Here is a 15,231-nt window from a genome sequence, read left to right as displayed (position 1 = left end):
CCCAATAGACATTTTTTCGTTTCGCTTTTCTCATTTCTATTACTTGCTTTCGTATTACCTTCAGTTGGCTTCTGACACCCACTTGATGCTAAAGTCCTCTAATACGTTTTCTTTACTTGTTAAGCGCCAATCAGAAAAAAACAAAATGCTCCTCTGAAATCCTTTAAAAAAATAGATGCTTATTTTTCATCAACTAATTTTTTTAAAGATTTATTTATTTATGCATACAAGAACTGGGGTACAGGCCAGAGATGTGGGGGGTGAGAGGATTCACCAGAGACAGAGTGGGGAGCAGAACAGGCAGACTGACTGAAATACACTGCTGAGGGGAGCAGCGGGCAAGACAGGAGAGGTCTGCTTCACCATGTGGGTTTCTCCCTGGCCGGCCCAGGGATCGAACTCGTGCTGTGGATTACTTCATAGTGCGGTGCTTAACCCCTTGTTAATGTTCATTTAATTGTCTTAATTCCTAAGGTATAAATTCCTATAAGACAAAGATTATCTTCTTTAATTATATTTTAATAAAAAATTTATATATTTTATAATTTAATTAAATTATATTTAACAAAAATATTTTACACTCTCAAAAAGGTTTTTTAAAAACCTCATGTACTCACCATTCAACTTAAAAAATAACTAAGAGGCACCATAGTGCATTGTTTAAAAGACAACATATTTGAAGTCCTAACAATGCCCAGCACATGGAAACTTTACCATGGTAGCTATTTTGATTATCAGCACAGACCATGTACTCAAACGAAATGGACTTATCTTACTAACCTATTCAATAGGACAGACTTACACCAAATACAAGATATCCCTTAAAGGTTTAAAAATACACATTAAATTCATGATTTTGGCTTTCAACAAAATGGCATATTTTTAAACTCTGTAGGTTTATGACTTATATTATTGCTAATTTTAAGTTATAGTTTGTAAATACACTTATGCTGGTACTTTGAAACATTTTTAATGTACTTTGACAAAAGTAAAAACTTCTAGAGGGAACTTTGCAAACCCTGTTTCATTGTTGCTCATTTTTGGCAAGAAAAAAATCTGTAGCTTTTATTAACTCATTCAACGGGATCTGACCTCTATCCTCCCAAAGAAAATGAATACTGAGTTAAAAGAAAACACATAATTTTACAAGACAGTTGAATGAAATCTGAAATAAAATACCCATTGACCCGATTTTTTTCCATTATGAAAGTAAACATTTCCCCAATTATGAACTAATACTTGTTTTCCATTTAAAACTTTTATTTTACATAAAGGAATGATATATAGGAATAATTGGATATATGTCATAAAAAGAACACATAATAGCTGGCCTCCTTGGTGGCCTAGGGGTTAAGTCTCAGTGCTGTCACCTTTATAGCCTGAGTTCGATCCTCATCCAGGGAGCTAACACAGAGCGCAGCAGACCTCTCCTTTCTTGTCCCTGGGTCTACTAAATTTATAACAAGTCCCCCTTTTTGAAAAAAAAAATGCAAAATCATAAATTTGAAGATATGTTCAGTGATAATTAAGATCACTAATGATATATAATGGAAACTAGATGATAGATGTTTGCAATTTGCAGTTTGGGATATTTTTCTTAAGTATTTTTCCCTGCTTTGCAGCACTTATATATGTCTTATTTTCTTACAACCTACTTTATCTCATATTTTAATAAAGAAGAATAAGTAGGAAGTCCAAATTTTAAGCAGTATTACCAATCATCTAAATATTTACATAAATATTACCAATCTCTAAATATTTAGAGAATACAATTTAAATTTTTGCCTCAGTTTTAAAAACTTACAAATTAGACATTTTCTCTTAGTGAGTTTTATAAAATATACATATTCATTGTAAAAAGCAAGTACTATCTGCATTACGTTCTCTCACCATTCCCAAAGAAAACCACTGGTGATAGTTTATGTTCTTACAGAATTTTTGTATGTCTTTACCCAAATGAGTTCATTATTTAAACATTTTTCAGGTTTTTTAAAACAAAATAATAGCAAGTTAATGAGCCTTTAAAAATTACTCTTTAATGCTGCTTAGATTAATAATTATTTTGGAATTTAATGCTATGGAAGGCTTTGCATAAGAATATTCAAGTATTCATCCTTTTGTAAAGTATTAAGTAAAAAATATCACTACTGTTCTGGACATAAATTTCTTTTGGTATAACAAAATGACTTTTTCCTTTTTTTTTTTTTTAAAGATTTATTTATGCATACAAGAGCTGGGGTACAGGCCAGAAATGCGGGGGTGGGGGTGGGAGTGAGAGGATTCACCAGAGACAGAGCAGGGAACAGAACAGGCAGACTGACTGAAATACACTGCTGAGGGGAGCAGCGGGCGAGACAGGAGAGGTCTGCTGCACCATGTGGGTAGCTCCCTGGCCGGCTAGGGGATCGAACTGGTGCTGCAGATCACTTCATAAGGCAGTGCTTGTGTCACTAGGGAGGTCCCCAAAATGACTTTTTATGTGCATTATTTACTTTCATTTATTCTTTTTTCTATCCCGTTCCCATCTCCCATCTCAAGTTCCCAAATCTCTGGCTTTTCTTGTACTTGTATTTTTCTCCATTGTATAGGTATTTATTGAGTGTCTTCCCTGTACACAGAGCAGCAAGCTGCTCACAGGGATCTGCTAGCATGGATCTCACATTTGATAGCAGGAACTACAAGGGATTAAAATAGTCTGCTTCTGCTTTACAACAAAGGAATAAGAGTAAGCAAAGTGCTTTGGAATTTGAACATCTGTGCTGATCATAGTATCCATATGTCATTTATTTTCTCTTTTTCATTTCTATTATTTCCTAAATATAATCAAGTAACAATATGAGGACAGATTGATCAGGTGAATTTCTGAAATGCTGACACCATAATCTAATTTTCTGCTGTGACAAAGAATGATAGATATGTGTTGGGATTTAAGAGGAGTTTTATCTTATGCTTCCTCAATAATGCCCAAGTTACTACCCCAAAACTAAATGAAGCATTTTGTTATGTAACTCACTAAAATGTCCCATTGTTTGTATTTCCTAGTTATTGGAAGTATACTCTATGTAGCTGTTCCTAAAGGTTGATGGTTTTTATTGCAAACAAAATAAGAAAGTTTGGATTCCTTTTTTATTTTATAAAAAAAGAAATTTAAAAATCTTAAAGATTTACTTTAAAATAAACCTTTCAAGGTCATGTCAGTTGCCTTATATCCTTAAGCAAGACTTTTTCATTTTTATCTTTCAAATTATATACTTTAGGTAATACTTAACTGAGGTGTAGGGTATTAGTACACTATGTATAACAACTTTTTTACCAAGTGCCAGAGCTTGCTATATCAGATTTATTTACCATCATGAATTACAAGTTTATACCACCAGACACTTAAGTATTATATTAAAATACATCATACTGTGAATTTGGATCTGTGCTCTAAAGATTTCACCTATGAATAAACAAATTCCTGAGTATTTATTATGTGTTTTTTTATTTCTACTTTTGCATAGAAGAACAGGGGTGTAGGCCAGAGGTTCAGGGGGTTAGAGGATTCACCAGAGACAGAGTGGGGAGCAGAAGGCAAGATAGGTCTGCTGTGCCATGTGGGTTAGCTCTCTGGGTGAGGATAGAACTCAGGCCATAGAGATGACAGGGCTGAGAGTTAACCACTAGGCAACAAAAGCTAGTTGCTCATTCCAACAATATTTGGGGAATTCTTTTATATAATTTTTAGAAATTATCTCACTAGACATATCTTAGTACAAGTACATTGGAGGATATTTATTATAGGTGTATTGGTCATAAAATTATAAACTCCTTTTTAGCACTCAGGTTTTTACTATTAATACACTTAAATACAGAACAACTTCAAAAAGTAGTTTTTGAACGATGGCATGTATATCAGAAGATCGGGAGTAACTAACCTTTAAAAAAAAAATATGTCTGTGGAAAAACTTTCAAATGAACATAATGTCAATATCATTTTTAATAATTTTAAATTATATCCATTCTGGAACTAGTAGTAGCACTCTTTGATGGTGGCTCACTATAAGATATTGTTTTGGAAGTCTGTAAATTAAGCAACTGTTTCTGATGGTATGAATCATTTTCCCGGTCAGCTTGCTCATCCAGTGATTGTCTTATACTGTCCTTCAATTTGTCAATTCCTTCTCCAGTAATTGCAGAAATAGGGATGATATGCTGGAATTTCATGGTCCTTTCTGGAATCAATTTTTTTTCAAATAAATGTAAAAAGTCTGCAACAAAGAATACAAAACTAAGTTGATTTTCACTTTCTTTGAAAATAAGTCAAAACTGCAAGGAATGGGAAATTTAGGATTTTTAATTCCCTTTTTCCTTCTCTCTAATACTCATATCTTTACCTTTTAGCTAGTGTTCTTAGCACATGACAGATGCTTAGTAAATATTTTTTTTACAATTTTTTAAAAATTTATATCTTTTACATCATTGTGTATTCCTTGTAGAAGTCCCACCACCAAATCACCTGTGAACAATCACCATAGTCCTTCGTGTTCTTCTCTCCCCTGTTTCGATCCCTCTTCCTCCCCACCCTCACAGAATGTCTCTTATTTATGGTTGCCTGCTAGTTTTGTTGTTTTATTATTATTCCCCCCCATCCCTTATTTGGTTCCCCTATATTCCTCCTCTAAGTGAAACCATTCGATATTTTTCTTTTTCCCTCTGGCTTATTTCACTGAGCATGATCCCTTCTAGCTCCATCCATGTTGCTGTGAATGGCATGAGTTTATCTTTTTTGATTGCAAAATATTTGTTAAATTATGATATTTAAAACCAAATTAAGTATAAATAAAATATGAATCAGAGAAGATGATTTACACATAGAAACAATAAATGTTGCTTTTGAGAAGAGTTCAATAAAATGAGGCAACATAGGTGCTCTTAAAGGATCTTTCTATAAAAATAACATAATTCGGGGCCTCCCTGGTGGTACAAGGGGTTAAAATGCAGAACTATGAAGCTATCCGCAGCCACTGCAGCATGAGTTCCATTCCAGGCCAGGGAGGTGATCCACATGGCACAGCAGACATCTCCTGACTCACCCGCTGCTCCCCTCAGCAGTGTATTTCAGTCAATCTGCCTGTTCTGTTCCCCACTCTGTCTCTGGTGAATCCTTTCACCCCCCGCACCTCTGGCCTGTACCCCAGTTCTTATATGTATAAATAAATCTTAAAAAAAAATAATATCATTCATGATTTGGCATGTCCTAGCTTGCTTCAATATACTGATAGCCTTTAACTGCCCTCAAGGACAGACTTAACATTGGTGAAAGGAGTCCTACTAAAATTGAAAGTGTATGAGAGATTTCAAGGGCAGTTCATTTCAGATGACTCCAATCTATCACTCCACAAAGCTTGACAGCTGTTATATTACTTTTTCATTTACCCTGACACTAAGGTGGTAGGAGGTAGGATGACATACTGATGGGATGGGTTAAAATATGTACTGAAAAGGCTGAAATGAAAGATTAAATAAGCCAAAATGGAGCTTGATTTCTGAGATTCATATGTTCCAAAGGAAATTCAGAGGCTAATCAGGAACGATCACTGATCACTGTGGGTGCTGACAATCCAGAATAGCTACAAACTTCTAAGTTAGCCTCCCTTCTGCTACCTCAACTGAAAAGGTCCTTTTCTGCATAACCTAGTAGCAAACAGATCCAATGACTTTAATATAACATAATTTAAAGGGAATATTTATGTCTCAATGTAAATTATTAACTCAAGGACAGCCCCAATACGTAAACTACATAGGGGAAAGATTTTGAGGGAAGAAAGGATCTTCTGGTGTCACCTTCTAGTCCTAGTATACTATAATTTATTTTCCTCAGTTTTATTGCCAAGGATAAAAAGAGATAAATTACTTTTTAAATTGGAGAAAGTACCATTTAAACACTTTAGACATTTACCATCCTACTTTTCCTCATTTTAATGCGAAGTCATCTACTAATCTCAGAAAAATGAAAGCATCAGCACTAGAGGATAGTGTTCTGCAAAGGTCAATATCTAAAACTGTGGAGAATCCCTCTAAGTTCCTTTACAAAAAGTGGTTCATTTAGGAACGAATTTCAAACAAATAAATCCCTTAGGAGTAACAGAATCTATCATTCATTGTGACATATACACAGATACTCCAGTTTTGAAGTTTTAGAAAATCTGTGTATTTTGGAGATCAAGAGAGCTCACATTGCAAAGATAGATACAAGTTGGAACTATTAACTCTGTTTTTAAATTTCTGGTGTACTAAGGGAATGAAGTTCTAGAACTTGTGATATGCATTAAAGTGAAAGACTTCACAGGTAGATGCTGACTTTTAAAAAATTCTGACTCAAACCCCATTAACTTTTTTTTTTAATATTTATTTATTTATGCATACAAGAGCTGGGGTATAGGCCAGAGATGTGATGGGTGAGAGGATTCACAAGAGACAGAATGGGGAGCAAAACAGGCAGATTTACTGAAATACACTGCTAAGGGGAGCAGCAGGCGAGCCGGGAGAGGTCTGCTGCTCCATGTGGGTCACCTTCCTGGCTGTAACTGCTTCATAGTGCAGCCGTTTAACCCCTTGCGCCACCAGGGAGGCGCTCCCCCCCCATTAATTTTTTGAGTCCATTTTTAGTTTTACTTCTTCATGAAGATTAACCTTAGTCAAATTAATTTTTCTTTTGTCTCCTCTTACTATTCATATGATTTATTTTGAAACCTGAGAATTATTATAATGTTATTTAAATGGTATGTGTTCTTTCTTTAAACATATGTATTTTTAAAGAGTAGCAACTGTCAGTTTTCTTTTCCACTGATTACTGAACTTAGCATTCTCGGTACATTGCAAGTTTTCATTAAATTGTTTACCTTTAGGATTCTGGAGTTGATTCATCAGTACATGGAATTTATCTTGGGCATCTGGCAAGTCCATTTTATTAACTGCTAGAAGTGCAGGTTTTGTCTGAAGGTCCTCTTTGTACATCTCTAACTCCTTTAAATAAAAAAGAGAAAAAAACAAATAATTTTATTAAAATATTTATATAAATCACCTACTTGGTAATGTGTTTCTTTACTTTATAGACCAGAGTAATCTAGAGTCCACTCGCATCTCCAACAACAACCACAAAACTAATTAACAAAGGAAATTCAGAAAATGCTTCCTAGTTAGTTCATATGTTAATATATTTTAGTTCACATGACATCTTGAAATAGTTATGACTTTGTACCTAGAGTCAAATGTGGACGTCTGTTAAGTACATAAGTGAATGCATAAGTGAATAATGACAGTCTAATGTTATACCTATATTTTTCTTGGAGAAAGTACATGTGCTTAGTAATAGTTTCTTAGATAAAATACCAAAAGCACAAGCAAAAGAAAAAAATAAATGGGATTTCATCAAAATTTAAAATTTTGAGTTTCAAAGGGTATCATAAAGAGAGTGAGAAGACAACTCAGAGAATGGGAGAAAATATTTGCAAATAATGTATCTGATTCAACAAAAAGACAAACATTCCAACTAAAAAATGGGCAAAGAATATGAACAGACATTTCTCCAAAGACATACAAATGGCTGATAAGCACACAAAAAGATGATTGTCATTAGTCACTAGAGAAAGAAAATCAAAAACCATAATGAAATACCACAATATCACCGCCAGGAATGCAAAAATTAATAAAATAGATAATAATAAATGGTAACATTGATGTGGAAAAACTGGAATCCTCATACTAGTGGGGCTGTAAAATGGGGTAATGGTGCAGCCACAATGAAAACTAGTTTGGCAGTTCTGTCAAACACATGGTTAACATATTATCTAGCAATCCCACTCCATAGGTATTAGATACCCATGAAAAATGAAAACATGTTCATATAAAACCTGTACATAAATGTTCCCAGCACTATTATTCTTTTATTTTTTTTTAAGATTTATTTATTTATTTATACAAGCACTGGGTACAGTCAGAAGCGCGGGAGGGTGAGAGAATCTACCAGAGCCAGAGCGGGGAACAGAACAGGCAGACTGACGAAATACACTGCTGAGGGGAGCAGCGGGCACGGCAGGAGAGGTCTGTAGCGCCATGTGGGACCCTCCCTGGTGGCCAGGGATCGAACCGGCGCTGAGGCATCTTCACAGCCCAGCGCTCAACCGCTGTGCCACCAGGGGAGGCCCAGCCCAGCACTATTATTCTAATGGGCAAAAAGTGTCAAAGAAAATAGGATATACAGGGCCTCCCCGGTGGCTCAGTGGTTGAGCGCTGGGTTGCGAAGCTGCCCGCAGCCTCTGCGGCACTGGTTCGATCCCCAGCTGCTCCCTGGCCACCGGAGGAGGGTCCCACATGGTGTGCAGACCTCTCCTGCTGCCCGCTGCTCCCCTCAGCAGTGTACTTCAGTCCTTCTGCCTGCTCTGCTCCCTGCTCTGGTCCTGGTGAATTCTATCACCTTCCCACACTTCTGACTGTACCCAGTGCATGTATAAACAAAACAAACAAAAAAATAAATAAAACATGCCTCTATAAAAAAAAAATAATAATAATAAAAGAACTTAAAAAAAAAAAAAAGAAAATAGGATATACAAAGTCCTAGAGGTAAGTGACCTCTAAGTTGCTTTGAAGTGTATTAGACAGTAATCATATGGTTGAATAATAGAATTTAGAGTGGAGATGGATTTACCAGGCAGGCACAAACCTTGCCAGACCACATAAACCATGTTCAGATTAGAATTTAACCAAATAGCAATGGGGGACCATCGAAGTGTTTTAGGCAAGGAACAAAGATCATCTTAGCTCTTTTATAAAGGTTGTTCTAGCTGCCACATAAAAACAGATTAGAGAAGAGAGACTGGAAGTAGGGAGATCAGACAGAAGGGACTTACAACTACTATAATGATTATAATAATGAAAATGAAGACAAGTAGATGGATTTCAGAGAGATTTAGGATATAAAACTGACTGGGCTTGAAGTGGTTAGAGAGAAGGAAAGACCACCACCCAGATTTCTGGCTTCCATATTCAGTACTAAGTTCTGGGAGAGACCAGAGAGTTAAAAAAATTTTTTTGTAATGAGTTCAGTTTTATATATATTAAGTTTGAGGGGGCAGATGAGACATCCGATTAAAGATGCCCAATAGGAAGTGGGTCTAAAGCACAACAAAAAAATCTGGTTATCAGACAATGATTTGACAGTCAGTAGTCTGAACAGCATCTGAAAGCTACTTAAAGAGTGAGTAGAAAACTGCTTAAGAAGTAGATTGAAAAATAGAGAAGTAAAACCAATTTATGAAACCAGGAATGGAGAATGTTTCAGAAATAACCACTGTCTCAAAGTTTAAGCAAAATAAAGTCTGAGAAGGGATTTTTTAAATTGGAGGGTTTTACTGATTATAATAATTTGAGGAGCAAGTGAGTATGGAGAATCTAAAAACGGCAAGTTTAGATAATTCTTAAATTGACACTAAACCTTTAAAAAAAAGGAGGTGGAGTATATATTTAATTATTACATGTTAATTCATATAGTTCTACTTGTCTATATACTAGACTAGATGCAGCATAAAGATTTATGAAACAGAAGACCTACTTTTGTAAGCAGTATTATGGTTTCAAAGGCAGTTCTGTATTCAGTTTTGGAAGAAAGCTGAAAACCAGAAATATCGACCTAAAAAAAGGGAAAGAGTCTTTAACATGAGAACAGCTATACATTTCTATGTTTGAAACGTCTTAATTCTCTCAAGCTAAAACCATTTCTTAATCTATATTGTTAATTTAAAAATTCAAAATGAATCAGAGAAATTGAAGTGAGAATTTTTCTGATAAAATGGCAATCATTAATAAAATGAGAAAACAGTATAGATAATTTACACTGATACAAACAATTTCATATGTAACTAGAGTGCCAAAGAAAGATACTATACAATATCGCAGTATGTCAAAAACCTTAAGGATTTAAACCTTGACTAGTATGGTCAAAATTACATCTGATATAATAAAAAATTCCACATCCATCCTTTTATTATAAATAAAGATTACTTACTGTATTTGACTCCCCATCTAAACAGACTTAATGGACTAAAATATGCTACTACTTTAAATCTTATTATAAAAAAGGCATCTAGGAAAAATAAATTCATTGATTTTCATATTCATTTGAACATTACATTGGTATGCATATGACTTACAACAAAAAGTAGTTGTCTGGTTCTTTCGATATGCTTCAGGAATTTGTGGCCCATTCCTTTGTTCATATGTGCTCCTTCTATTAAACCAGGAAGATCAGCCACTGATATCTAATACAAAGTAAAATGATTTGATAAAAGAATATATGAGAACCACAACCATGATCATATTATCAAATTTTCATATTTCAAATATAAACAGTCCCTAATTTGTGATTACCACAACATCTTGGTAAAGCCAATATACCTTTAGAACAAAATTAATGTATTAAAAATCAAAATTCTTTGTTCACAGAAATGAGTCCCATTTTTACTTATTAATACAACAGTTTTTTTGGGATTAGTTTAACATTCATTGATCACATAAATTCTCTTTGGAATTCTATAAATTATCTTGTTTAATGATCTTTTCATCGATTTTCAACTTTTAAATCTAAATTCTTAGAAGTTTATAAGTATATTAGTTCAGTTCATTTAAAAATTAGGTCTATAGTTTTCACCTTTAAATTTTAAGTTTTACATTGATTCAAAAGAACACCTGTACCCTTATGTTTACTGCAGCACTATTTAATATGGTAAAACCTGGAAGATGTGATATATATACACACAATGTAATATTACTCAGCAATCAAAAAAGATAAACTTATGCCATTCACAGCAATGTGGATAGAGCTAGAAGGAAGTATGCTCAGTAAAATAAATCAGAAGGAGAAAGAAAAATATTGGATGGTTTCACTTATAGGAGAAATACAGGGCAACCAAATAAGACGTCAGTGTAAAAAAAAAAAAAAACAGTAACAATACAAAACAAACAAAACAAAAAGAGACAATTATAAACCAGAGACATCATGCAGGGGAGGAGGAGGGAGGGAGGAGCACAGGGGACTATGCTGATGGTGCACGGGTGCATTGGTGAAGGAAATTCTATGGGGACTACACCTGTGGGGGAGGGTGAAAGCAAATATTGTTTAAAAATGAACAATGAGGCCTCCTTGGTAGCCCAAGGGGTTAAGCACCGCACTATGAAGCAATCCACAGCCTCTGCAGCACGAGTTTGATCCCCGGCAGGCTAGGAAGAAACCCACATGGTGAGGCAGATCTCTCCTCTGCTGTCACCTAGGCAGTCACCTCTCCTCTCACCTAGGCAGTCTCACCTGCTGCTCCCCTCAGCAGTGTGTTTCAGTCAGTCTGCCTATTCTCTGGTGGATCCTCTCACCCCACGCATCTCTGGCCTGTACCCCAGCTCTTGTATGCGTAAATAAATAAATGTGTTTAAAAAAAATGAACAATGATGTGAAAAATAAATAATTGAAAATAAAATACTGCCAAAAAAATTTTTAAGTTTTAATGTGTAATTGATTTTTTCACACCATTGCTCCTATTCCACCAAGAGGATTATTATTGACCATTCTTAAAAAGTAAAGGATATAGGGCCTCCCCAATGGCTCAGCAGGTTGAACGCAGCACTATGAAGCTGTCCGCAGCCTCTGCAGCATGCCCAGCTGGCCAGGGAAATACCCACATGGCGTGGCAGACCTCTCCTGTCTCACCCACCGCTCCCCTCAGCAGTGCTTTCTATCCGTCTGTCTGTTCTACGCCCCGCTCTGTCTTTGGTGAATTCTCTCACCCTCCTGCGTCTCTGGCCTATACCCAAGCTCTTGTATAAATAAATAAAATTTTTTAAAAAAGTAAAGCATATAGCATTCTAAAATTCCTTTTGGGGCCTCCCCTGGAGGTACAGGTGGTTGAGCACCGCGCTGTGAAGCTGTCCGCAGCCTCTGCAGCACCGGTTCGAACCCAGCCGGCTGGTGAGGGTCCTACATGGCGTGGCAGACCTCTCCTGTTTCGCCCGCTGCTCCCCTCAGCAGTGTGTTTCGTTGTCAGTCTGCCTGTTCTGTTACCCGCTCTGTCTGTGGTGAATCCTCTCACCCTCCCCGCACGTCTGGCCTGTACCCTGGTTCTTGTATAAAATAAATCTTTAAAAAAAATAAATAAAATAAAATTCCTTTTGGAGATCCTAAGATTTACTAACCATCACTCTACACTGGTTTTCTAATCTCACTATACATCAGAATCACCTAGTGAACTTTATTATAAACTACTGATCCCCAGGGTCCTATCCACAAGAGATAAGGTCTCAAATCCCTGGACTCAGCTTCATTTATCATTACTATTCTTAAGCCAATAATTCTGATGTGCAGTAAGGAATGAGAAGCACTGCTCTACACTCACTGCCCTATGTGGACAAGGAATTCTGAGTCTCAAAGGAAGTTGTAGCTATGTGACAAAGCAGTGTATACAACAGAGATCTCACATCCTGAAATTTTCCTTGGAAGTTCTCTACTGATTTAAGAATTACAATGTTCTCCTTTCCCCTAAATATTATTCTCTATATTCATATTATCCTATGTTTACATTTTACTTAATATTCTATGTAACTGTTGAGATCTTCATATTTTTTACTGTCATGTCACTATTATAATCAAATAAAAATCTTTCATCTCTTGAATTTTGTCATAGGATTCAATGAAACTACAATGGGCCTCCCTGGCAGCGCAGGGGGTTGAGCGCAGCACTGCAAAGCTGTCCATGGCCTCTGCAGTGCGAGTTTGATCCTGGGAAGGCTGGGGAGCAACCCGTATGACACAGCAGAACTCTCCTGCCTCGCCTGCTGCTCCCCTAAGCAGTGTATTTTGCTACATCTGCCTGTTCTGCTCCCTGCTCTCTCTGGTGAGTCTTCTCACCCCCTGCAATTCTGGCCTGTACCCCACTTCTTAAAAAAAAAAATGAAACTACAGTGACACATATTATCATCCTAAGTCCATACTTTATATTACGGTTTCACTCTTGGTGTTGTGTACTCCATGAGTTTTGATAAATGTAGAACATTTATCAACTATTATGTATCAGTACAACAGAATAGTTGTATTAATCTAAAACTCCTCTGTGCTCTGCTGGTTCATTCCATACATTCCCAATTCTTGGCAACCACTGATATTTTAGCTATTTCCTTAGCTTTGCTTTTGATCCCCGGAATGTTGTATAGTTGGAATCATATAGTACATAGCCTTCTCACATTGAACTTCACTCAGTAACAAACATCTAAAATTCCTCATGTCGGAGGCCTCCCTAGTGGTGCAGGGGTTAAGTCTCAGCGCTACCAGGCTATCACCGGCCACTTCAACATGAGTTGGATCCCAGGCCAGGAAGCAAAGCTGAACCATGGCACAGCAGACCTCTCCTGTCTTGCCCACTGGTCCCTTCAGCACTGTATTTCAGAAGATCTGCCTGTTCTCCCTACTGTCTCTGGTGAATCCTCTTACCCCCTGACCCCCACCTCCGGCCGAGACTCCAGTTTGTGTATGTATAAATAAATAAAATAAATCTTTAAAAATAAAATTCCTTATGTCTTTTCATGACTAAACAGGTCATTTCTTTTTAGTGCTAACTATTACATGCCTTGATATACTATAGTTTATCCGCTCATCTATTAATGTCTGGTTGCTTCCAAGTTTTGGTAGTTGGAACTTTGGTTCCAAGTTTTTGTAAAATAAAGCTGCTACAAATCCATGTACAAGTTTTTGTATGGATGTAAATTTTCCACTCATTTGGGTAAATACATATACCCAGACTTCAAAGTACACTATAAAACTATAGCAATCAAAACAGTATGGTATTGGAATAGAAAGAGACATCCGGCCCAAAGGGATAGAACTGAGAGGCCCAGAAGTCAATCCAACTTATAACGAAAGTTATTTATGACAAAGGAGTGAAGAATATGCAATGGAGGAAGGAGAGTCTCTTCAACAAATGGTTCTGAGAAAACAAAGAGTACGTGCAAAACAATGAAACGAGGCCACTACCTCACAGCATACACAAAAATTTTAATTTAAAATGGATCAAACACTAGGATGTGAGATCTGTAACCATAAAGTACATAGAAAAAGAAACATAGGCAAATTACTCTGAAATATTGGCTTCAGAGATTTCTTTGGAGCTATGCCTACAATAGCAAGGGGAACAAAAGAAAAATTAACAAATGGGACTATATCAAATTAAAAAGCTTTTACACAGTAAAAGAACTATCATTAAAATGAAAAGACATCTTACTAAATGGGAGAAAATATTTGCACATCATACATCCCACAAGAGACTAATATCAAAGATCTACAAAGAACTCATACAACTCAACAAAAGAAAACCAACTGTTCTCCAAAGACAACATACTGATGACCAACAGGCATATGGAAAATACTCATCATCACTTATGATCAAAGAAATACAAATCCAAACTAAATGATATAGCACTTCACACCTGTTGAGAATGCTCCATGCCAAAACTACCAGAAACAAGTGTTGGTGATAGTGTGGAGAAAAATGAACCCTCATCTACTGTTGGTGGGAATGTAGACTGGTTCAGCTCCTATGGAAAAACAGTAAGGAGGCTCCTCAAATATTAAAAAAATAGATTTACCATATGATCCAGCAATTCTACTTCTTGGTATCTATCCAAAGGATGCAAAGACACTAATTTGAAGGAATACATGCACTCCTATGTTCACTGCAGCACTATTTACAATAGCAAAGTTATGGAAATACCTAACTGTCCAAAAACACAAGTAAATTAAAAAGATGTGGTATATACACACAATGAATATTGCTCAACCATTAAAAAAAAAAAGAGATGAAATCTTGCCATTTTTGACAACATGAACAGACCAGGCAAGGATTATGAAAGGTGAAGTAAGTCAGAAGGACAAATACCAGGTGGAATACAGAGAAAACAGGGAGGACACCAAAACAAACCTAGAAATCTGACTATAGAATTGAGGTTGAAAGATGGAAGGGAGCCAAGGGTGTAAGGGGCCAGTATACTACTGTGGAAGATTATTAGTGCTCTGGCTCTCTCACATCTGCAGAGCTGTGAATCTATATCCCTATATCATATACAGTATTATAAACCAATTTAACTTTAATAATAACACATTTTTTTAAAAGTTTATTATATGATTTTTCATTATAATGAAAATTTTTCATTATCACT

At 36.1% G+C, this 15,231-nt stretch overlaps 1 protein-coding gene across 2 annotated transcripts in view; it reads right to left on the bottom strand.

Moving 5' to 3' along the window:
- Window positions 1-584: 584 nt before the first annotated feature.
- Window positions 585-15,231, bottom strand: part of GTPBP10 (GTP binding protein 10) — a 29,120-nt gene continuing 14,473 nt past the window's right edge. For both annotated transcript variants that reach the window (XM_037507518.2, XM_037507528.2), the window contains 4 exons: window positions 10,191-10,298; window positions 9,593-9,670; window positions 6,885-7,008; window positions 585-4,250 (listed from right to left, as the gene is read on the bottom strand). In XM_037507518.2, coding sequence (XP_037363415.1) covers window positions 3,988-4,250; window positions 6,885-7,008; window positions 9,593-9,670; window positions 10,191-10,298 — 573 coding nt within the window. In that variant the 3' untranslated portion in view covers window positions 585-3,987. The remainder of the gene's footprint in view (window positions 4,251-6,884; window positions 7,009-9,592; window positions 9,671-10,190; window positions 10,299-15,231) is intronic.

The sequence above is a fragment of the Talpa occidentalis genome, unplaced genomic scaffold (assembly GCF_014898055.3).
Source record: "Talpa occidentalis isolate TD23 unplaced genomic scaffold, MPIMG_talOcc4v2.1, whole genome shotgun sequence".
In the NCBI taxonomy this organism is placed as follows: Eukaryota; Metazoa; Chordata; class Mammalia; order Eulipotyphla; family Talpidae; genus Talpa; species Talpa occidentalis.
This window is presented reverse-complemented; position numbering and strand designations above follow the sequence as displayed.